This window comes from Papilio xuthus, unplaced genomic scaffold (genome assembly GCF_000836235.2).
Source record: "Papilio xuthus unplaced genomic scaffold, Pxut_1.1 DF829660.1, whole genome shotgun sequence".
Taxonomy (NCBI): Eukaryota; Metazoa; Arthropoda; class Insecta; order Lepidoptera; family Papilionidae; genus Papilio; species Papilio xuthus.
In genome coordinates, this window is record NW_013528989.1 from 2570477 (window position 1) to 2595303 (window position 24827).

The following is a 24827-nucleotide window of genomic DNA, read 5'->3' on the forward strand; positions in this document are numbered from 1 at the left end:
AATGTTGAGTACATGTGTTAAAAGCAAAAGATATACACCACCATGTTACATTTTAGCATTAGTCTATGATTTCATAATAAAAAATTACAACACAAAGGAAATATCATTTTTTGGACACCTTTTATAATATAAGTGGTCTTGATAAACTCCTCTATGTTATATTTCTTCAACTTTCAGTTTGAATTTTCAGTTATTTCCGAAGATCAAAAGCCCAGTTGTCTGCCCGGAGACCGGAGGTCCATCTCGACCACATAATCACCAACACACATGTATTTAATAAAATTATATACAGAATTTATTACTATCTCAAAAACTAGAAATAAAATAACTAGTTAGTTAAAATTCTTCATAATTTTTTTTTATTATATGAAGGAAGGAAGCAAGTAGCTACTTTCGCCAAAATAACAAAATCATGCCTATAGACAGGCATTAGCATTTTTTACCTTTAATCGACAGAGGAGGGGACCCAGAAAGAGGATGTCCCTTTCTTATAGTCACCTCATCTAATCCGTTACAAGAAACAGGTGGGAAGGGAAATAAAATACATTTTTATTTAGTATGTTATAAATCAAATACAAAAAGAAATTGGAATCTGCGGCAAATGGGACTGTATTTTAAATTATTCAAACTTTCATGAGACATTATACTAAACTGATATATAAACACAGCTAAACACTCACGTATATTTGTCCAGTGGCGGCACCAACTAGTTTCGAGCCCATCGAGGGCCCTTCACCAGTACCACACATTCTGATGAAGGGCCCCCGATGGGCTTGAAACTAGTCGGTGCCACCGGATGAATATACGTGAGTGTTTAGCCGTGTTTATATATCAGTTCGGGACTGTATTTACCTAAATATAGTTAAAAATGAGTACAAACACATAGATTTGCGAAAAAAAAACTTCAAGAAATTATTATTAACTTTAAATATAAGCTAAAGACATATTTAATATGTTGGAAATATAAAAAAAAACAATCCATATAATTAGAAGACAAACATACAATTTTATATGTAATATTTTGGGCAATGCTAAACATCTATATGAGAGAAAATTATAAAAAAAATTTAAATTATATCTTTGAAATAAATGTTCAGACATTTTGTATATTTTGAAAGCTTATTTAGCATATTCTTTTGACAAACCGACTCTATTCTTACATTTTTTTTGTATCTTTAATAAATCCTAAACCATATCGTATTAGTCATATTTTAAGCTAGATTTTCCCCTTAAAATGCTAATATTTAATACTAATTTTACATAATCAATTCTAGCATTCTTCTAAACATACTAAAATTATTAATTTTTACTATAATTATGCAACAGATGGAGCAACTATCATACAAAATGTATTTCAAAATATTCAGTAATTTTAATGTGTATTATATAATATTTTTGTATGGAGAAGACTTGACAATGAATTTAAAACCCAAATACATTAAGAAATTGTTCCATAACTGTGGATAATAAATCCAGTCCCGATAGACAACTTCCTTAAACCAGAAACTCAGAGAGAAATCTGTATAAGTGAAAAAAATATTCCAGTTCCTTAGATTTTCACTTATACAGTTTTAACTTTATTATTTATCATTTTAGTCAACTTAACGCGTCCGTTGGTCCGTACAGTACGCACGGATTTAACGGATTTGCTTTGTCTTCCTTGCTATGTTTATATTAAGCAAACTAGAATCCGTTTCGGGCTTTACGTGAGGTGCGTCGACGGGAATATAAACGCGTAACTTTAGTCCCATTTGTAATTTCATCTTTACGTAACATTATAAAGCGAAAGAATTTCTTTAAATGGGCTAATCTCAGGAACTACTGTTCTGATTTTTTTTTATAACAGAAGGGTGCAAATGAGCAGCGGGAACACCGAGGTGTTCAACGACGCCCATGGACATCAGCAATACCAGAGGAACCGCAGATGTGTTGCCTTTGAGTTAGTGATAAGCTCGCTTCTTGAAGGACCCTATGTCGTAGCGGTTAAAATTTGAAAAAATCTTTTTTTGTTGGATAGTCCATTTATAGAGGAAGGCCTTAAGCTATATAACATTATGCTGCGACCAATTGTTTTTTTTTAATTCCGCGCGGACGGAGTCGCGGGCGACAGCTAGTTCATTATAAATGTTTTAACTTAAACAGTTCTAGGAATGGTTGACTTTTAGGTTATAAATCTAGCTTTTGGAAATAATCTAAATGGAAATTAATAAATAAAAATCAATTTATGACCATTTGCGTTGCATCTTTAACTATGTTAACATAACTTTGTAAGGATTTTAATACTAAATAGCTGTTTTCAATTATTGTTTGCCTTTATTATTTACATAGGTGTATGTAAAAACCTATATGTAAATTAAAGTGTTTGTTTTTAATTCATTCTTTATCAATTGTGCTAGTATTGCACCAAAATCTGTGTTTTCTGCCTACCTTTTTTATACGTGAATTGTCTTTACACTGACACTATTTTGATATTTAAAATGTCACTCAAGTTTATCACTGCACTAGTTCACTTCAACACTTGTATAGGTCTTCCGTACTTAGGTTTAAAAGCCCTCCTGGTAGGCCTTGGAGTCAAGCCTGGCCTGCAGCAGCTCGAGTTGACGACGAGCCTCGCATTGCGGGAAGTTGTTCAACTCGTAGTACTGTGGTGCTATTTTGAGTAACCATTCCGCTGAAAAAAATAGAAAAAGTAAGTATTTTTTAACAATTTTACAACATAAATGTTTATATTCTGAATTAGGAAGATGCAAAATATTGAATTTTGTATAACAAGAAACATTTTTATATCATTTCTCGATTATTTCTTTGTATGTTTTCAGAAAATTTAACTGAATCTCTTTGAAAGCAGTTTGTGGAATAAAAAGAGACTATCGTAATGCAAATTAATCCCATTTTAGTCTTAAATAAGTACAGTTAATGTTTTAAATCTTACTAATATTATAGTATATAATAGTTTAGTTGTATGGATGTTTGTTAGAAAGTATTTCCAGAACGGCTGCATGGATCTTGCTGAAATTTGACATAGATGTAGAACATAGTCTGGAAGAACATAGACTACAAAGTTTTCCTAAGCTAGTAAGTATATACTTACGTTTAATATCGGTGACTGTGCGTATATAATTCTTTGTTGTGAGTACAAACTCATTGTATATAACCCAGTCGGGCTTGTGGTCGAGGCAGGTGGACGGATGCAGCTGCACCACTTGGTTATCCTTTACCGTCAGATAGTGGCCTGTACGTTCCAAATGTGCTACCTGGAAACAAATAACATTTAAATATATTATTTGATATAATCCGTTTTTTTTTTTGCAGATATTCTTTATTCTTAATTATAATTGTGAGGTTCTTTTTATAGAAACAAAAACCTGTAGTCATGGAGACAGGAGCGTTTTTTTTAATATCAGTAGGTGGCAAACGAGCGAGCGATCACCTGAAATCGCTGAAATAGCGAAGTGACTGCAGCCCACAGACATACGCAATTGCATATGCGTTGCCTACCTTTAATCGACGGAGGAGAGGATGCACAGAGAGAAAATATTTTCCCTTTCCATGCATCCTCTCATCCGGAAAGTCCACACCGAAAAGTCACTTCGCTATTTCAGCGATTTCAGGTGGCCGCTCGCTCGTTTGCCATCTTATGATATAAAAAAAAAAGTTGCATTAACAACACTATTTTTTAATAAAAAAAAAACCAAAACACTTTTGGAACAACTTTCATGACACCTCATTCGTCAAAATTTTAGTTGTATAAGCTACAGGTGATAATAACTTACCTGCATAAAGAATCCATTAACAAGTGCTTTCCTTATATTGATATAGTAATCTTTGCTTGTAAATTCAGTGCTCGTCCGTTTCAAATTGAACCTGAAACATAAAACATATATTTTAAATATTTACTCCATACATGAAATTTATAATTATAAAAACACAGACAAAAGGTATGTTACCATATTCCTTTTTAAGTTTTTATATTATTAATATTAGAAAAAAAAATGTTTGAAAATATAATATTTAACAAGTAACTTTAAAAGAAGTAAATTTAAAGAATAATCGTAAAGTGAATATCCTACATTATCTAAAATATTCATCATCATCAGCTCACTATACGTCCCCACTGAGGGGCTCGGAGCCTACCCTAAGTTATGTGACTATGTCATAGTCAACCACGCTGGTCAAGTGCAGTGACTTCACACATATCTTTGACATTCACAGATATGTGCAGCATCACGATGTTTTCCTTCACCGTAAGAATATAGGATAAATGTACATATGTAAATCGAAAATAGAAAAACAAATTGGTACATGGTACATACAATGGCCAAGCGCTTGACCCCTGAGCCACCAACTCTCCTACTTCATACTAACTTGTCATATATTAACTGAAGCGTCAATAGCCTAAGTGTGTGTACGGTTTTCCGATCACTAGGTTGGGTGTCCTAATCCAAATATTCAACTATTGTAAACCATGTCCTAGCACAAGAAATATTAGTAAATATAAAATCTGCTAATATTTAAAGAAAAACTACATACCTGTCCATAATCCTGCTGAGCTGCTGCCGCACATTATCGCCGGACTTGAGTGAACGGTAGTTGATAAAGTTGTCATAGCACCAGTGGGGATCCTCCATATCTGTATACATACATACATACATACACACAAACTGAGATAAGAGAGAGCCCAAAGGATCGAGATATTTGTCTTGTTTACACGGGACTCAATCCTCTTTCCCTTCCCACCTTTTTCTTATAAGGAAAAAAATGGGAAGGGTAAGTGGATTTAACAGAGAAATATCCTGTTACAGTCCTCTCCACCGTCTATTAAAGGTAGACAACATATCTGTGAATACATTTTTATATAACAAACTAGCAAATGACTACATAAATTTGCCTAAATAGCGAAGCATCGGCAATTACAGATGCGTTGCTTACATTTCATCGACGGGTGAAGGGACACACGGGACGAGACATCCATTACAATCCCATCCCTCCGCCAAGGCCACTTCACCATCCTTTCCATATAAGAAAAGGGTGGGAAGTGAAATAGAATTAAAACTGTTAAAATCTTATCACATATATAAATGGTATACTTACTCTGTTTAAACGCGTGGTACACGTTGAGCAATGTAAGATGGTCTCCGTCGATGTGAGCGAAACGCATCTTAGCTTCATCAGCTGCTTTACGAGCCTCGTTAGGTCTAACAAAACATTGTGGCACTGAAACATGACATATATATATATATCAATTTATATTTTTTTAAGACAAAATACCTGTTCAAATACGATCGGAAACCAAATTAAAATTGTGCTAACATATTTTATAAAAATATTTTAGTCAAATTTAACTAAAAAAAAAAGTAATTTTCAACAAATTTAATTATATCTTACTAATAATAAAAATGAGAATGTTTAGGTGGATGGATGTTAGTTACATCTCGCTGAAATTTGTCATGGAGATAGAACATGATCTGGAAGAACAGATAGGCTACTAAGATTTTTAAATCCGCGCAGACAGAGTAGCGGGCGACAGATAGTATTATAAATGCGAATGTTTATATGGATAGATGGATGACTGGATGTATGTCTCTTAGAAGGTATCTCCAGAACGGGTCAACAGATCTTGATGAAATTTGGCATAGATGTAGAACAAAATCTAAAAGAACACATAGGCTTCTTATTAGATTTTTAAATTCCACGCTGACTGAGTCGCGGGCAGAAGCTAGTATTTTTTTTTTTTTTATATCACAAGGTGGCAAACGAGCGAGCGGCCACCTAAAATCGCTAAAACAGCGAAGTGACCGTTGCCCATAGACATACGCAATTGCATATGCGTTGCCTACCTTTAATCGACGAAGGAGAGGATGCACAGAAAGAAAATATTTTCCCTTTTCATGCATCCTCACATCCGGAAAGTCCACTTCCACTTACCATCCTTTCCTTATAAGAAAAAGGGTGGGAAGGGAAAGAGGACTAATTTTGGCCTCTGGGACGCGCACTCATCAGACTGTACGTGGAATAGCTTCCACTTGACGCCTGTCTTCTGTGTGGTCGTGGTATTTCACCGGGCGAGTCGGGACAATTCGTGCGATGTTAAAGCTCGCTCTACCACTGTTAAATTTTTCATTCGATCCTATAACCTTATAGAGATCTTACCGGAAAGCATAGCCGTGATGGACAGAATCTCGTTGGAACAATTATGGTTGCAGCTTGCGATCAGCATCTTGGCTAACTGCGGGTCAAGTGGGAACTCCGCCATCACAGCACCCAGGTCTGTCAGATTGCCGTCGTCATCTGTATACAAATGGATATTTGTAGAATAATTAGAAATAATTTATAGGCAAATTTATGGATAAATGATACACCATTTTGTATAAGAGTGTATAGACTATAAATTTGACTAGGTGTACAAACAGGTGAATTTCACAATATCATCATCATCAGCTCACTATACGTCCCCACTGAGTTCGGACCCTACCCTAAGTTAAGGGTGATTAGGTCATAGTCAACCACGCTGACCAAATGCGGGTTGGTTTCACAATATGCAAATGACTAAATATGTTTTCATTTTACTAATATGAATGTTCAGATGGATTGAAGGATGTTTGTTTGAAGGAATGGCTTAACGGATCTCTGTAACATTTGGCATTTGTATAGAACAGTCTATCCTATCGCTGCAGGTCTCAAGTTGCGGGTTATAGTAAAAGTTTCGTTTAGAATTCTCCGTTAATATAAATATATAGGTCACAATAATTAATTAATTTAATTTGAAGTTATAGTGGTTTTTAAATATGTGAAAATATGGGGGGCGTTAAAAAAATATTTATTCTCAAAGTGGGCAGTAGACAAAATAAGTTTGAGAACCACTGATATAGAACATACCAAAAGGACACATAAGCTACTAATTAAGTTTTATTTTAGAACAGCTTACCGAGTGCAGCGAGATAGTTTAACAATTCCAATGCACGCATGAGCGTCTCCGGAGCTGGCGGGTCCATGAAGTCAAAGTGCACCAGATCGTCGATACCCAGCTTCTTCAGCTGCAAAACTACAGATCCTAAGTTTGATCTGCAACGCAATGCGGGCAGGGCATTAGATCCTTACTAACACTATCTACACCTAACACTAGTTAAAAGAAATCATCATTATCAGCTCACTATACAACCCCACTGAGGGTCTCGGAGCCTACCCTGAGTCGACTATGTCACACTGAATGCTGGTCCAGTGCATCACTTCACACATACCTTACTTAACAACAAAAAATTTGAAAATTATAGCTTAAATATTACTTAATATTATAAATACAAATGTTTATTTAGATGGATGGATAGATATTTGTTCGAAGGTATCTCCAAAATGGCTGCATGGATCTTGTTAAAATTTGGCATAAATGCAGAACAGTCTGGAATACATAGGCTACTAATTAAGTTTTTTTTTAATCTCGCGCGGGCGATAGCTATTAAGATAATAAATAAAAAAAACCCATATACAAAACCGTGTCATCCAATCACCTCAGAATCTCCGGATACGTATTATCCTGCATTTCGTTCTTATAAGCTTTCTCCGTGTAAAGCCTGAAACACTTCCCCGGTCTCGTACGTCCAGCACGACCTGCCCTTTGTTGAGCTGATGCCTTACTGATCGGAGACACCAGTAAGGATTCCACTCTGATACGTGGATTGTACACTTTCTGCTTAGCAAATCCTGGATCTATTACAAACACTACACCATCTATAGTTAGAGAAGTTTCGGCTATGTTAGTTGAGACGACAACTTTACGTCCTATTGCCCCATTAGGACGATTAGGTGGGGCCGGTTCAAAAATCCTCTGCTGCAAATTAGGCGGCAAGGTAGAATACAGTGGTATACACTTTAATTCACCAGCATCCGGACCTAAATTGTCAATCTCTCGTTTTATCCGTTTACATGCATCTTCAATTTCTTCCTGACCCGTTAAAAATAGTAAAATATCACCCGCAATCTCCTCACATAGATGAATTTGTATTACTGTTCGTATAGCAGCTTCTAAATAGTCTCGTTCAGGTTGAGGCGTGTAGAATATTTCTACGGGGTGCGTTCGACCTGGTACATTCATCAACGGTGCATTATCAAAGTACTGCTGGAACTTTCCAGCATCTAATGTTGCGGACATGATAACTAATTTCAAATCCGATCTCTGTTTGATCACTTCCTTCAACACACCCATCAGGATATCCGTTGCAAGGGTCCTTTCATGAGCTTCATCAAGTAAAATTACTCTATACTGTTCGAGCATTGGGTCAGACATTGCTTCTCTTAGCAACATACCGTCTGTCATATATTTCAAAACCGTCTGAGGTCCGGAACAATCTTCAAAACGAATGCTATAACCAACTTGTTGGCCCAACGCTACATCCATCTCCTCCGCAACTCTCTGTGCTACTGACATAGCTGCTACTCTTCTTGGCTGCGTACAAGCAACTCCTGTTGACTTCCCTGCAGTAACCGCAGCAAATTCCACTGACCACTGAGGTATTTGAGTTGTCTTTCCGGAACCAGTCTCACCAACCAATACCACACATTGATGGGTATTTAACAATCTCATAAAGTCGTTTTTATACTCCCATACAGGAAGTCCGAGTCGACGTCGAAGCAACTCATGGTACCGTTGGGAATGTGGCAGACCTGGAAAATAATTGTTTAAGAAATTAATAACAAAAATTACGAATCTAAGAGAGAATAAACTATCCAATAAAGCATTTTTATTATCATCTCATCTTGTAAGTGTATGATAAGTAAGATAAGTTGTATGAATATTGTTATTTGAAGTTGATTTTTGTTATAACATATGGTGGCAAATGAGCGAACTGCCACCTACTATTGCTGAAATAGCAAAGCGGCAGCAAAAAAAGGTTTTACTAGATTTTGGTCTTTATTTAAAACTGTATAGCTCCATCTTATATATAAAATTCTTATGTCACAATGTACTATACACCTTCGAACTGGCTTGACCAATTTATATGATATTTTATATATTATACATGTTCATTAGCTCTGAGAATCGGCCATAATCTAGCTTTTATCTCGCTCAGACAATGTCAATGGCGACAGCTGGTAGTCTATAATAATGATCACTATCTTTATAGTTTTCCTATTTTATCCATGTCTTTCCACCAACCTGTATATGGGTTTATTCCTGGCGTACTAGTAGTAGCCTGCGGTACCGTAGCCATTGTGGTGCTCGCTGTTTCTGATGTGTCACTTGTGGTACCTGCTTTTGCAGCTGCTGCTGCCTTCTCTTCCCTAAAAACAATAAATATTAACAATTGATATATGCACTAGTTGTAGAATCACAGAAACTATAGCAACCTACATTAAATCTTTTCACATATGTGTACCTAACATGTATGGGTAAAGCGCATGCCAGTGGCCTTTGGCAGCAAAGTTATTTAAAAAGACTAAATGTGGATTTTTGATATCAAATCCCTGTTTAAAAACATATTGTTATCTCTTTTTTGTTAGAGATAATGACAGGGATGAAGATTTTATACAGAGATTTTAGTCTCGGAAACTGATTATAACACAATAGAAATAAACAATGGTTTATAACATCAATAACCTAACAATGAGTGGCACAAACTATTGGTTGTGGGTTTAAATGACACCCTTTAACTATTATATTACGATAATAGTGACAGCTAATTATATTATCTTACTGTTATAAATGCGAAAGTTTAGATGGATGGATGTTTGTTAGAATCACCTGAATGGATTAATGGATCTCTGTAAAATTTGGCATAGATGTAGAAAATAGTCAAGAGCACAAAATTAAGATGTTTTAAATTGCATGCAGTTGTGGACAAAAGCTAGTATTACATTAATTTTTTAAAATTCAAATTCTAATATACAGTAAGACCTCATTAATATGATCACACTTAATATTTCTCGCATTCAACATTTTACATAGGTCCCTGCAACTTGAGACATGTTTTCATACATTTCTTAATGCGTAACACGATCTTCATCATGTTTGATACACCATCTAGCCGTTCTACTGTATATGCATAAATATAGTAACTATGGTAAAACATGGCTAAGGAAGAACTGGGAAGAGGGATATTTTTTTTGTTTATAGAATTTCTGTCTGAACTGTTTTTCGCTCTTGAAGGTCGTCAATTGGGACCAGATAATGATTCTAGCTTATAAAGGTTTCTTATCCAGGTTTCACTGGTTATATAGGTTATAAGTCACAATGTATAAGGTGAAGGTTTCTCCATCATATTTGGGTCATAGTTATGTTCTAACCAAAACTATGTGCTAACTAGCAGATATCAGATTATCTTAAGATAAGAGAGCTTAATAAATATTATTGCCTGACTAATAATTAGTAATTGTCAACATTTTTATAAGTTTTTATTGTGTTAATTGATTTTTGGATTTAAAACGATGTGGTTAGAATATTAAATGAGTAAAAGTTTCTAATTATTAAAGAGTTTAATAAAATATAAAATTGTAAATATTGACATATAAGAAAATGCGGTGCAACAATGGCGTATGAATTCAATATGTCCTGTGTAATTACAGTAGAAATCATTTTCAATTTTTTGTACAGAAAACTAACATTACAACTAGCGGCAATTAGAAAAACAAAGGAAATAACAAAAAGCATGGCATTACTAACACGTTGTAAATATATGGATACACACCTTTTCCTCTTAATGAAAGGATCCATAACTTCAATTCTTCTCTTAGACATTATTTTTACTAACACATATAACCTTTAAATAAACTAAAACACGTGAAAATTCTAAGAATTTCTACGGAAAAGAAACAGCTAACAAAATGGCGACCTCTCTGATCTGTCCGCCGACCATTGATGTTTCAATACACGTTTTTGTAGCACCATGTGTACATATTTTGTGCTCTTATCTTATTTTACTTAAATAAAATTAGCTTAGAATAAAAGTAACTGTGAAAACATTTGATTTTTAAGTTATTAAATGTTATTAACTTGCAGAAGAAGAACGAAAAAGTTCTTAAATTAGATTTTTTCCACTTTGCGATGGCAGAGTGTTCCAAATTCCTTTGTTTCTTAAAAAAAATGTCAAATGAAACGTTTCTACACACTCAAAAATAAACCTTTCGGCCCTGATAAAATAAACCTTCTGTGCAATTAAATTATCCTAAATAATGTGGAAAACTAAGATTTTATTTCACAATGTTTTCATTTTGATTATGAATTGTGTTTAAAACAGCCACTTAATTTTTTCTTTGAAAAATGTTCTTAAAACGATTTTGAAAATTCTCAAAACTGCAAAGCGTGAAACGAAACAGTGATAAATAAAAATGTCACAGAGACGTAGGAATTGCGTATTTTGGTTGCGTGCTAATTACTAAAAATAATTGTAAATTACTTTTGTAAATGTGTAAATAGCACCTGTAGTAATTCCATGTAAATATCGAAACGATTTTTTATGAAAAGTTAGTGTTAATGTGAAGTGCGGAGTGTTTATCTAGCTTTATGCTATAAATAGGCGAAAACGAGAAAATAATTGAACTTACACTAAACGTCGCTAGACAATAACAGGGATAAAATAAAGTAGACGTAAGTAAACAATTTTTTTGTGCATTTAATAATGATTTGTACTGCAATTTTCATGTGGGGTGTTTTGCATTTAAGTTTCAAGATGGCGGATGTCTACATAAGATTTGTTTATATTTGCGTCAAATCTTTTTCAAATTATTAGTTTAGTTTGTTAAATTATAATCTTGGCTTTAATAAGTAATTTAGCAGTAAATACATATTAATTTCAATTCATAAGTGATGTTTTTCTATTAGATGAGGTTAAGAAACTTGTCTGAACTTGTCTCGATAGTGGTACGACGGTCACCTATTTAACATGTTCCAGGTAATCACGGTTTGTAATATAACCAAAATTCTATAGTACAACTGTTACTCAAATCTGTGACTCGAAGATCCTAAATTTAGTTTAAATTCGAGTCGAAATTAACTTTAAAATTCATTAAACCGAACTTAAAAAGAGTTGAGCACCTGTAAATGACGAGCATATCCGGATGTATGAATGTGGAAGCTAGCGTGGTGTGCCAAATCCAGACCGCACATCTAAGTCTACTCTGGCCTATGAGAATGTGTTATTTTTAGTCTGAATACTTAAAGTTAAACTTGGATAAGCAAGAGTCCTAGAGACCCTAATATTTTTCTTGTTTATAGAGATTTCTGTGTACACCTGGTGTGTCGACACTACATAAGTGGGATCAAGTCAGGGAGATGATGAGAGGATTCTCTCTAACCCCACTTTGTCCTTTATAAAAGTTGACTGTTGGGACTGGACAATGACTGTGGTTAGAGTCAATGTGATGTCAATTCAAGTTGAATACAGTCTCTGTTTACCCTAGATGAGATTAAAAGCATAATTACTATATTTGTTCTGTAAAACTGTTGTAAAAATTGTCATAACCTGTTATTAAACAATTGTAGTTATTCTAACAATGAGTCAATTGTACATTAATTAGTATAATTATTGTGTATGACTGCAATTGAGTTTATTAGAACAGTTGTGACACAGTGTAATTGTGTTTGAAACATGTAATCAACAATTTAGTCACCAAAATTATGAATTAACTAGCTGTTGTCTGTAAATTAGTCATCTTGCATCAATATGAATATCGTTAGCAACAAATTTTCAGAGATATAACATTACTAACTAAATTATTTAAACTTTCGTGAGACATTATACTAAACTATAAGATATATAAACATGGCTAAACACTCACATACATTCGTCTGGTGGTGGCACCGACTAGTTTCGCTCATTGAGCGACGGGCCGCGTCTGCGAAATAATACTGGTACCACTCATCCTGATGAAGGGCCCCCGATGGGCTCGAAACTAGTTGGTGCTGCCACCGTACGAATGTATGTCAGTGTTTAGCCGTGTTTATATATCAGTTTAACATTACTAACTGTCTTACATGACTGACTAAAATTAAAAAAATCATATATGTAGCCTATATATTCTTTCAGACTATTTTCTACATGTATACAAAATTTCATCAAGATCCGTTGAGCTGTTCTGGAGATACCTTCAATCAAACATCCATCCATTTCCCTATAATAAATATTTATAATATTAGTAAGATAATAAGATGAACTTGAAATTAAAAAGAAACTTTCATGTGCTATTTAACCTTTAATTTGATGAAATTTTTTGTAACAAAAAACCTGTTTTTTTAGTAAAGTCATACTTACGTAATTTTCTCTAAACTAGTACTGTAGATTTTTTTTAATTAGTTGTTCGTCACACTGGACACCATCGAATTATGGGTTAAAGCTTTCTATTCTTATTAATATAAATTTATCAGCCATGTGTGGCTTTCTTTTGTTTAGTAGATGGCGTCAGTTTTTCCATCTAACGATAATGTGAGTGCTTTCAAGAGTAGGGTGAATTGATATTTACTAAACTAGTGTGTACCATCCTTTGATCACATAGCCACTTACTATCAAGTTGGTTTGGAAATAAAAAAATGGGTCTTGACTGACGGACGGCCAACATAGTATCATCAACATAGTATCCTATAAGGGTTCCGTTTTTTTTCCTATGAGGTACGGAACCCTAAAAATAGTTCTATCCAAGGTCGGCAAAGCATCTGCAGTTCCTCGGGTATTGATGATGTCCATGGGCGTCGTTGAACACCTCGGTGTTCCCCCTGCTTGTTTGCCCCCTTCTGTTATGAAAAAAAAATCTCTTGTGCAATAATGTTTGCTTGTTTGCAGATGGTAGTTCGCTGGACGAACCTCTCATAGTACAAGAGTTAGCACAATGGGACAACAGACATCTAGGAAAAGTGAGTTATCCATTATTTTTTACTTTATTAAATATATTTTGTGTATGTCCGAAAAGAAAAAAAATCTAGTAATAAATGTAGTCTGTAGGAGACCTAATTTTAGTCCCCTTACCAATCTATTCGTCTTAAAGGATGGGAAGGGGCAGCAGATTTGATGGAGTAGGGGATGCTAAGGATGGGGGAATATCTTATTTCTGTGTGGGAACATCGATTAAAAGTAGGCAACATTATTGCTATTGCGAGTAAATGAGTATCAGTCGTTTCGCTATTTTGGCGAATTAAGGTAGTCATTCGCTCGTTTGCCACCTTATGTTAAAAACTAGGGTTTTCAATATACCTATAATAAAAGAATTTTTCAATTCCGTTCAATAGTTTCAGAGCCTATTCAATATAATGAAATCTTTCCTTTTTATAATATAACAAAATAACCAGGTATATAAGAGCTATAATACATTATACATAGTACCGTGTGTAGGTGGTGAGTGCAGCTGTGGATGCGGCGCGTGGGACAGGCGACGGTACGCGGAGTCACCCAGCAGCGTGCATAGATATGTCAGCGCTGTTACTGATAGGTATAGTTATCAGCTCACTATACGTCCCCACTGAGCTCGGAACCTACCCTAATTTATGTGACTAGGTCATAGTAAGACTAGCCCAGAGCGGGTTGACTTCACACATATATTTGAATGTGGTGAAACGATGGTTTCCTTCACCGTAATAACGGCGCATACGTGTAGATATTTAAATCGACAAAGACAGCAAGCAGAGTACTTGGCGAGATTCGAACCTTCGACTTGCAAGAGCTTAACGCCTTGTGCCAACAACACTCTTGCTCACTCAAAGTTATATGAGCCTAATAATATAACATTTAATTAATTATCAAAGAAATTACAATATAAGCAATTGCTATATGCAGAAGCCGCTTCGCTATTTTGGCGAATTCAATTCGCTTGTTTATTTGTCATCTTATAAAAAAGTTTAAGTTGTGAAATTAAGGTCCTTCAAGATACGACCGTATCATATCAAAGGCCGGCAACACATCTGGGGTTCCTCCGGTATTCCAGATGTCCATGAACGTTGATGAATCTTGGTCTTCCCGCTGCTCATTTGCCCCCTTTTCTAATAAAAAAAAACTGTAAATTACTCATCTCTGGGTGTGGTTTATCAAAGCAATGGTATTTACAGATGGAATGGTCGGGAGTGCGCATGCAGAAGACGTCGGTGGCGAAGGCCTGCATGTGTCTGCACGGCATATAGAAGAGTCAGTGATGACAGGTTAGTCTAGAGAGGGATTTGTCCAAGGAATAGATGATATAGGACTTGTAGGCATGAAATCTGTGTTGAGACAAATGTTCTAATGACTCAATCTGTATGATTTGAGGGGTATAGACAAAATGGATTCGCTCCTAAGCGATTTCAAGGAAATTGATGTCCGAAGCATGTTAAAGGTTACTTTTTTTTAAAATAGGATTTTTAAAAAAAAGTAACCTTTTTTTTTAATAAAAGCTTTATTGGCTTTTAGTTTTTAGCAGACTTCAAAAAGGAGAAGGTTATCAATACGTCTGTATAATTTTGGTTATGTTTGTAACCGTGTAACTCCGCCCCCTGGGGATCCGATTTTTTTTTTATATATTTGATTGTTTACTTTTTCAGATTGGCTGCCGTCCTGACTTTGGGAGCGAGAGATTTAAGACGGGAACTAGATGCTATTGTCTTAAATGCAGGTAAAATATACAATAATGTCTATCTGTCTGTTTTATAAGTAAGTCTCAGTTAAAGTGAATATTTGTAAACAGGGACGGCAAATTCTCTATGTTTTCTCTAACTCTGGATGTATGGATGGATGTTAAAAGATATCTTTAGAACTGGTAAACAGATCCCATAAAATTTGACATGTCACATAGGCTACTAAGTTTTTTTTTCCGCGCGGACGGAGTCGCGTGCCACAACTAGTATAATGTATTTAGTGACAATTTGATTTGTGTCTTTTTGTTAATAGTATTAAGTTAAAAACCTTATTTTTATAACTTTTTAATTAATTGTTTATGTTTTTTTCCAGATAATGAATCAACAAGAGAAATAGAACCAAACGCTGAAGTCTATGTTCTCTCTGTTGCTCCGAGAACGTGAGTATACATTTGTAATCAGCTCATAAGTCCCTACTGAGGGTCTCGTTACCCTAAGTTAACTATGTGATAGTGAATGCTGGTCCAGTGCGTTTCACACATATCTTTGACCATCACAGATATGTGCAGCATCACAATGTTTTCCTTCACACTAACAACATAAGATAAATGTACATATGTAACACATTGATACATGGCGGGATTCGAACCTAGGAGTTGTCCCGACTCGCCCGGTGATATACATGATGATAACCACATAGATGACAGGCGTCAAGTGGAAGCTATTCCAACTACAGTCTGATGATTGTGTGTCCCGGAGGCCTACTTTAATCCTCTTTCCCTTCCCACCCTTTTACTTATAAGGAAAGGATGGGAAGTGGAAGTGGACTTTCCCGATGAGAGGATGCATGGGAAGGGTAATATTTTCTCTCTGTGCATCCTCTTCTCCGTCGTTTAAAGGTAGGCAACGCTTATGCAATAGCGTATGTCTATGGGCAACGGTCACTTCGCTATTTCAGCGATTTCAGGTGACTGCTCGCTCGTTTGCCACCTTATGATATAAAAAAAAGTGTATGTTTCTTGATCTTCTTGTTATATTTTCTATTGTATATCGATTTTTTTTACTATTTTATATTACAGAGAAGCGGAAACAGTACAAGAATGTCATAGAAATGAACTGACCACAGCAAATGATGGCTCCATAAGGTTACATCCACATTTCCAAGTGAGTTAAAGGATTTATGATGCTTTTTAATATCATTTTATACTATCGAAACATTTTTATAAAAAAAAAATCGACGTTTTCTTAAGAAAAAAAAATATAATATGTTTTTGTTATATAATTAATATAGTATTTTATACTAGCTTTGGTTTGCAATTTTGTTTGTTTGTTAAAAAAAAATGTTGAAAATTTTATTATGTTAATCGAGACTATGTTCTATATGTATGACAAATTTCATCAAGATCCGTGCAACAGTTCTGGCGATATCTTCTAACATACATCTAAACATTTGCATTTATAAGTTAAATAATCTGTCTCCAGGTGGTATGCGGTGGAGAGCTGAGGGCACTACTGTTGCGTGCTCCCGCCCTCCCTCACACGGGTCACGCCCCCCTCGCCCCGCTCGCACCCCTCGCACCCCTAGTGCCATTAACACCCCCCGCTAAAGTTCACACGCAGGTATGTATAGAACTAAGAAGTCAAACGATAAGAGTTAACGTATTTCCAACTGTACAAAACTATGAAGGTTTCATTGTGAACTATTAATTTTCAAATAATAACGTAGGTAATGTGCGATAGTTTAATGTTCGTTGTAGTCGACGGCAACAGGAGAAGTGTCTCGCTGTGGACCCTCGGCTGATGTGTTAACACATGGAATGCCGGCAGATGGCGCTGACGTCACGTTTCTTAGTGAAGTCGACAGCCGCAGTGGCGCTAGTGTTGCCTTGATTTTAATGCATTTGCCTCTATCTACAATTAGTTGACTGAACTTAACTATATTATAAAACATCTTATTTAACTACAAAATTTAATTTCTTAACTCGTAATGTTCCAGGTGGACTACATCCACTGCCTGGTGCCGGATCTGCAGGAGATCACCGCGTGCTCCTTCTACTGGGGCAAGATGGACCGCTACGAGGCTGAGCGGCTGCTGGACAATAAGCCTGAAGGTGACGTGTGTGTCACACAGATACTTGTCAGAATAGCGCTCAGCTAAATCTGACAAGGATCTATGACAGTGGAATTTTAATGCAGACTGACTTTTACGTTCTATTCTCTTTGAAAACAAAGTACTATCTTAAAAAGCTATCTTACTAATATTATAAACGCGAATGTTTAGATGTATGTATGTTAGAAGATATCTCCAGAACGGCTGGATCTTGCTGTAATTTGTCATAGATGTAGAACATAGTCTGGAAGAACACATAGACTACTTGTTAATTTTTTTTTATTTCGTGCGGAATTAAATTTATTTAATTTGATATTTTAATTTATTTTTAAAGTATTGCATTATCAAAATGTCCTATGTATAATAGTTTTCAAATATCTCGGCGGCTCCGAAGTTCTTTCGAGGACGAAACAATGTTAACCCTTATTGTGGGCATGATTTATTTTTTGAAGAAAAGCAAGAAACAAAGTTAAAAATTATTTTATAGTGATCATATATTTTTATAAAGTTGTATGGTTAATTGTGTTGGGGTTATCGCCTTGAGCCACCAAGATATATGAATAGAAGTATACTTATAACCATGTATTCTGCAGGCACTTTCCTACTCCGGGACTCGGCGCAAGAGGAACATCTATTTTCTGTATCGTTCCGTAAATACGGACGTTCTCTGCACGCGCGCATCGAACATTACCAGCACAGGTTCAGCTTTGACTCGCACGATCCAGCTGTCTTCGCAGCGCCGACAGTCACTGGATTGATTGAACATTATAAGGTATAATAGTATTCACATATCTTGACTGCTCTAACTCTTATAACATATGAACAAAACCTCGGAAATTTTAAATTACATGAAAAACGAAATATTAGTGAGATTGCCTATCTTAATGTATAGATTTGATTATGTTTTTTTATATTATAACTAGTTATCGCCCGCGACTCCGTCCGTGTGGATATAAAATAAAACTTAATATATAGATAATCTAAATAAAAAGCAGTTCTTCAAGGCATAAATTCGAATAAAAAATGCATAAACAGTATCCTATGTCCGTCTCCTGGCTCTAAGCTACCTCCTCAACAATTTTCAGGCATATCGGTAAAGGACGAGGTCCAGAATAACACATGTTGGCCTATACAACTGTAATACATTTTATGTATGAATTTTCTTTAATATCAAGTCAATAGCCTAATGGTTAAGGGTACGGATCACGAGGTCGGGGGTTCGATTCCTATTCGATGTCGTAAACTATGTCCTAGCACAAGTATAAATCTTAGTTGGAATGTTCTAAAAAAATAACAAAATATCGGCTTTTATTTTATCTATATATAAAAATCAATGGGTGTTCGTTCGTCTCGCTAAAACACGAGAACGGAACGGATTTATCTTATCTTGGTCTTGAAATGTTAGAAAAATTAGAATAATAGCCAGGAACTTATTATTTTTTTTCATTCAACGCGGACAGAGTCGCGTGCGACAGCTAGTATATAATAAAAATAAATGATTCCAGGATCCAGCTTGTGTGATGTTCTTCGAGCCGATGCTGACGGCGCCTCTTCCTCGTACCGAGCCCTTCTCCCTGCAGCAGCTCGCGAGAGCTGTCATCGTCTCACACACAACATATGATGGTAAACATGGCCACCTTCATCAGCTACCTTCCAGTTAAAGTCCTGTTCAAATTGATTCACCCGTTCTGGAGATATACAGGAACAAATGAAACTTACAGACAGACATACAGACAGAGATTTTTATAGTTATATAGATATGACAATTTTATTACTTGTATGTTAGGAAGAAAATCCGACACTGTGCCGGTGTATCGGCGTAACATTATCTTGGAGATAGAAGTTATCTTCTAACAAACATCTAAACATTCGCATTTAGTCACGTACTCGTTACTTGTTTTTTTTTTCAATTTTTGCCTGTGAAATGATTGAAAATCATAATTATGAATTACTAAGTAAAATAAAACTAAAGGGGGGGGGGTCTTTGCATGTACTTAGTGGTTATCGAGGGGAGGGAGGGGTCACGTAGGTCACGTAGTATGTGTACGTTCCTTTAGTTAGCATATATATGAAACTTGACAGATTTTTATATGTATATTTAAGAATGTAGGTATTATATATTATCGTAATGTAATCTTCCAGGTGTGGAACAGCTGCCGCTGCCGGCGCGGCTGAGATCATTCCTCAAGGAGTATCACTACAGGCAGCGTGTGCGCGTGCGCCGTCTCGAGGCGGACGTCTACCTGCCGCACTGCTAGCACTGCCCACCTCCACCCCCACCCCCACATCACACCACATCACACATCACCTCAACTCATCATTTAATATATCGGAATATAGATGATTCTACCCGTAGAGGTAGTCAGCCATCATAGATGAAGCATTTCCAAAGTGATATAACGAACTTCAAAAATATATACTGAACTTTGGATACGTCACGTGAGCGTTGGTGGCTCAGGAGTTAAGCACTTGATTTATAATCTGTAGCTCCTAGGTTCGAATCCATCGTGATGCTGCACATATCTGTGAATGTCAAAGATATGTGTGAAACGCACTGGACCAGCATTCACTATCACATAGTTACACTTAGGGTAACGAGACAATCAGTGGGGATGTATGAGCTGATGATGAAGTCACGTGATAGTGAAGTTTGTTATAGAATTGCTTCAGAGTAAAATAATTTTGTTTCACCCTCAGGTTATTAGATATGACAGTTTTATCTTTGTTAATTTTATTTATTATAAGTTTAAATCCGATGGATCACTTAGTTTCAATATGGCGAAGGCACAAAATATTACGTCTTATAGCAAGTCTATGTATAGAGGTTATATAAGTGGTGGTATATTGAAGATGTAAGCAGACTAGTATTTCCGATGTTCTGGGTTTTTTTTGGTGTCAGGAAGGTGGCGTCCATAAATTACGTGAGATGTTTTTTTTTTGTAATTTTCTGCTCTTTCTGCTCCTGGTGAGATGTCGTGAGATTTTATTCAACCCCAATCTTACGTGAGATTTTTCAAAAAATGAATTTCTTAACACGTTGGTTTGTTATTGTAAAAAAAAATAGCGTGATATTTGCCGGGACCCCCCCCCCTCTCTCAAACGTAAGATTAGATGAGATTTGACTCTACCCCCTCCCACCCTTAAACACCTCACATGGACTCTCATGGACGCCCCGAAGTCTTCCAAAGATAAGGTATTTTATGTGGCCTGACGCCCTTTTTGTATCTATAGCCCAGGGCGATTGCCCCATCTCGCCCTGCCCTTTACTTGATATGGTATAAAATTAAGGCCTTAAATAGATCCAAACATTCTTTTTATATCTTGATTTAAGACGAAACGCGGATTATTGACCTTTTTAAATCGCGAGCATGTATGAAAACTTTAAAATCACAGAGGATTTTTGACACTGGCGTCTACCTCTATCAATTTACAGCGTAATTGTGTGTCTTATGGTGGGTTTCTGAGGCTAAAATCTCCGTTTGAAACATATTATCTCTATTTACTTATAGTTTGTTCTCAGAAACCCTCAGTTAGTGATGTATATGAGGTATCATTGTTCGGTAGTTTGAATTCGATAGTAAAGTTTGGAGTTTTTGATAATTTCAGTTAATTTTCTTTTATTGGGTAGTTAAAAATCGAAAAATCTACGAAATTATCTAGACATTTGTATATATAATTAAGTATTTCTAAGTCCTTATGAATTTAATTGACTATTCATATGAAATAAATTATATTTTTATTACTTTAGTTTTTATTCTTCTATTCTCTATAAAAAAAAAGCTTTAAAATGTCCAAAATTGTATTTGTCCAATATTTGCACAAATTTTTCATAATTGTATTGTTTGGCATCAGTGGCTCAGTGGTCAAACACTTGACTTGTAATCTGCAGGTCCTGGGTTCGAATCCCGGCATGTACCAATGTGTTACATATGTACATTTATCTTATGTTGTTGTGAAGGAAAACATCGTGATGCTGCACATATCTGTGAATGTCAAAGATATGTGTGAAGTCAACCTGCACTTGGCCAGCATTGACTATGACCTAGTCACATGACTTAGGGTAGGCTCCGAGCCCCTCAGTGGTGACGTATAGTGAGCTGATGATGATTGTTTGGCAAATATTAAACAAAAGTGAACTGTCAATAACATCACAATTTTAATGGTAAATTTCGATCAATTTCTGGTATTTTTTTCTCATTTATTTATAATTAGGTTTAATTCTTATATTTCTGCCTACCCTCATATTTGGTAGGTAGTTGTAAAAATGAGTTATTTATGAATATAAGTACAATATGTATTTATAAAAATGGGTTTTATTAAAATAATACGTGGTTTTTATATGAAATTATGTATACAGTATTATAAACGATTTAACAGACAGACAATTCATTTTATATACAGGGTTTCCCAAAAGGTTACGTACATAGGAAGGGGGATGATAGGGGTGGTCACAAGGGTCACCAGAAAAATTAAATAAAAATTCCCCTCTGGGTATTAAAAAAAATAAATGGCATTTTTTAAAAACTTAAAAATTTTACACCTTCTGGGGCAATTTTAATTTTCTTTAAAATCTTTGCTAGTTGTATTGTTTTTTTTTATTTCATATTGATAAAGGGTTATTGACGATAACATAATAGCTTTTTTAAAATATAGCAATATTTGTAGGTCATCGGTTACAAAATTGCCCCTGAAAGTTTAAAATTTTTAAGTTTTTAAAAAAGCCCTTTAATTTTTTTAATACCTAGAGGGGAATTTTTATTTAATTTTTCTGGTGACCCTTGTGACCACCCCTATCATCCCCCTTCCTATACACGTAACCTTTTGGGACATCCTGTATACGTAAAGCGAACTGACAATAATTTGACATTATACAGAATGTTCAATTTTTCATTTGGGATATAGTAAAATTTATTCCCCCAAGGGTGTAGCGGTAATAGATTAACTAAGCCTGGGTTTCTGAAACCAGAAACTTCGTTTAAAATTTATCGTCATCATTATCTTAAACAACACAGAGATAACATTATAAACGGAGATTTTAGACTCGGAAACCCAAAGTTAGTCAATCTATTACCCCTAAGTCAGTGGTTCCCAAACTTGTCTACTGTCCACTATGAGAATAAATATTTTTTTAGCGCCCCCCATATTTTCACATATTTAAAAAACACTATAACTTCAAATTAAATTAATTAATTATTGTGACCTATATATGTATATTAACGGAGAATTGTAAACGAAACTTTTACTATAACCCGCAACTAGAGACCTGTAGCGTCCACAAGGGGGCGTTATCGCACACTTTGGGAAAGACTGCCCTAAGTCTACATCCCCTTGGGGGTATATAACTATGCCCCCAATTAAAAATTGAATATACTGTATGATGTCATCTGTCCTATAAAAAAAAAAGTTAATAATTTTTTTAAACATGCAATATTTTAAATTAGTCATTATTATAATTATGACTAATTGTTTGTCTGTTTGTTTCATTGAAAAAAAACTCGTTAATGTATGATATTGTAAAAAATAAACTTAGTGTAAACTCGAGGGAAATTACGAGATTTGAGATAAAATACTATCATTAATGATTAAAATAAAATTTATTTTAATTTATTCGGCTGTTTTATTTTGATGTGGCAATCTGGTAATGTTGGGAATCATTCATCTTTGACATAAGTCAAAGATTAAGCTTTTTGTTTTTTAACTGTCAAAGCTGTCACCCGCGACCGCGCGGAATTCAGAAAAACTTAACAAGTAGTCTATGTGTTCTTCCAGACTATGTTTTACATCTATGACAATCTTCATCGTGATCTATACAACTTTTTTGGAGATACCTTCAAGCAAACATCCATCCGTCTAAACTTTCGCATTTATAATAGTAAGATTATGAATGTTCTCTTTTATTTAGTTTATTAAAATATTTTTTTCAACAAAAGTTTTGAATTTCTATTTTCTGTTACGAGATTAGAGAAGGTCAGTCGACTTGTTTTTATTTGCACGAATAAGAGAGTAGTTTTGTAATCCCCACCGCTAAAGTCTGGCGCGGTGTGTGGGGAAAGGAGTGAATCGTGAGTCGTCAGGAGTTGAGAGTCAGCATTGGAAGGGGACGGATGTGTCGACTTTCGAGAGAACAGGGTCCCTAAGTTTTTTTGTTCGGTTCGATAACGAGGCTTCTATGAAAAGCGGTGCATCAGGATTGCAGCATTTCTGGCGCCTTTAGACTGTATGGCAGTGACTTTTGACTCGGCTGACACCGACAGGCCTAGGCACCTGCAGGCCGTGAACGGGACATAGAGGTAAGTGCGATTTTCATATAATCTCAATATTACGCCAACCCTCGCAACGCGTAGTTTAAGGGTGGTTGTGCTTCGGGACCCGAAGCCGTCGTATACAGCACGATTTAATTTTATTGGAATGGAAAATAAAAAGCAGAAAATATCTAACATCTTTTATTACATCAAATAAATTATAAAGGTCATAGACAATATTACTTTTTATTTAATAAAAAAGCGCAGCTGCCTCCGCGGCCGTTGATTTGCAACTTGTTCTATTGATAGCTAACTACTTAACTTAATAAAGCTTATACATTAATTCTTATAAAATTCGAGAAAAATCCGTCAGAAAAAATGTGAAAAAAAATTGCAGAATTTTTTCATATGGCAATTATTTTGGCGGTAAAATTCTGACAGATTTTTCATTAAAAAGAACTTTAATACTGTCCATTTACATAATTAGGTCGTTAAATGCGTTCACATAAAGCATGAAACTACCAAAGCGGTAGGAAATAAATAAAAAAACAACGGAATGCATACAAAAAGTGTAAAATATCTATAATACTACGATGTTAACCTATACATTCGTCTTAAAACTACTAATTTACATTTCGATAAAGCCTAAAAGCCTGAATCTAGCAAAGAATGCAATAAATACTAGTTTCATGAGTTTTTATACAAATGATTCTCAGTCGGATAGATTTTTAAGATAAATACGTGGCCTTATAACAAAAAGTAACCTAAAATAATCTCTATCAGCTGCAATTATCTCTTTATCATGGCAAGATATGTAAATAAATAAATCTCAACAATACGTCACTGACCTCTATACATAGACATGTTATAAGCCGTAGTATTTTGTGCCTTTTTGATTTCCGCCATTTTGTTGTTGAGCGAACATCAAGAGGCGCGTTAATACGGAACGAAG

At 35.3% G+C, this 24827-nt stretch overlaps 2 protein-coding genes across 3 annotated transcripts; one reads left to right on the forward strand and one right to left on the reverse strand.

Moving 5' to 3' along the window:
* Positions 1–2080: 2080 nt before the first annotated feature.
* Positions 2081–10875, reverse strand: Dhx15 (DEAH-box helicase 15). Its single transcript, XM_013310121.1, has 10 exons — positions 10680–10875; positions 9152–9276; positions 7506–8658; positions 6926–7062; positions 6151–6288; positions 5092–5214; positions 4531–4630; positions 3774–3864; positions 3092–3254; positions 2081–2671 (listed from the first exon to the last, which is right to left on the reverse strand). The coding sequence occupies exons 1-10, from the start codon at positions 10727–10729 to the stop codon at positions 2544–2546; spliced, it is 2208 nt and encodes a 735-aa protein (XP_013165575.1). The 5' UTR covers positions 10730–10875; the 3' UTR covers positions 2081–2543.
* Positions 10876–11320: 445 nt separating this feature from the next.
* SOCS5 (suppressor of cytokine signaling 5) lies at positions 11321–21314 on the forward strand. Of its 2 annotated transcripts, none has more exons than XM_013310454.1 (12): positions 11321–11578; positions 13767–13837; positions 14301–14409; positions 15023–15112; positions 15491–15561; positions 15897–15963; positions 16603–16687; positions 17006–17143; positions 17520–17634; positions 18227–18405; positions 19139–19256; positions 19776–21314. In XM_013310454.1, exons 2-12 carry the CDS (start codon positions 13813–13815, stop codon positions 19889–19891), a joined length of 1113 nt encoding a protein of 370 aa, XP_013165908.1. In that variant the 5' UTR covers positions 11321–11578; positions 13767–13812; the 3' UTR covers positions 19892–21314. The 2 variants fall into 2 exon arrangements, with proteins under 2 accessions (XP_013165908.1, XP_013165916.1); XM_013310462.1 differs by having other exon boundaries at positions 14313–14409.
* The last annotated feature ends 3513 nt before the right edge of the window (positions 21315–24827 follow it).

Coding starts and splice junctions, on each gene's coding strand:
- Dhx15 (XM_013310121.1), bottom strand. CDS start 10,729: ATGTCTAAGAGAAGAATTGAAGTTATGGATCCTTTCATTAAGAGGAAA. Junction 8,659..9,151: donor AGGAATAAACCCATATACAG/GTTGGTGGAAAG, acceptor ATTATTTTCCAG/GTCTGCCACATTCCCAACGG. Junction 5,215..6,150: donor CATCACGGCTATGCTTTCCG/GTAAGATCTCTA, acceptor GTCATGTTTCAG/TGCCACAATGTTTTGTTAGA.
- SOCS5 (XM_013310454.1), top strand. CDS start 13,813: ATGGGACAACAGACATCTAGGAAAA. Junction 13,838..14,300: donor ACAACAGACATCTAGGAAAA/GTGAGTTATCCA, acceptor CATTATACATAG/TACCGTGTGTAGGTGGTGAG. Junction 15,964..16,602: donor CTCTCTGTTGCTCCGAGAAC/GTGAGTATACAT, acceptor TTTATATTACAG/AGAAGCGGAAACAGTACAAG.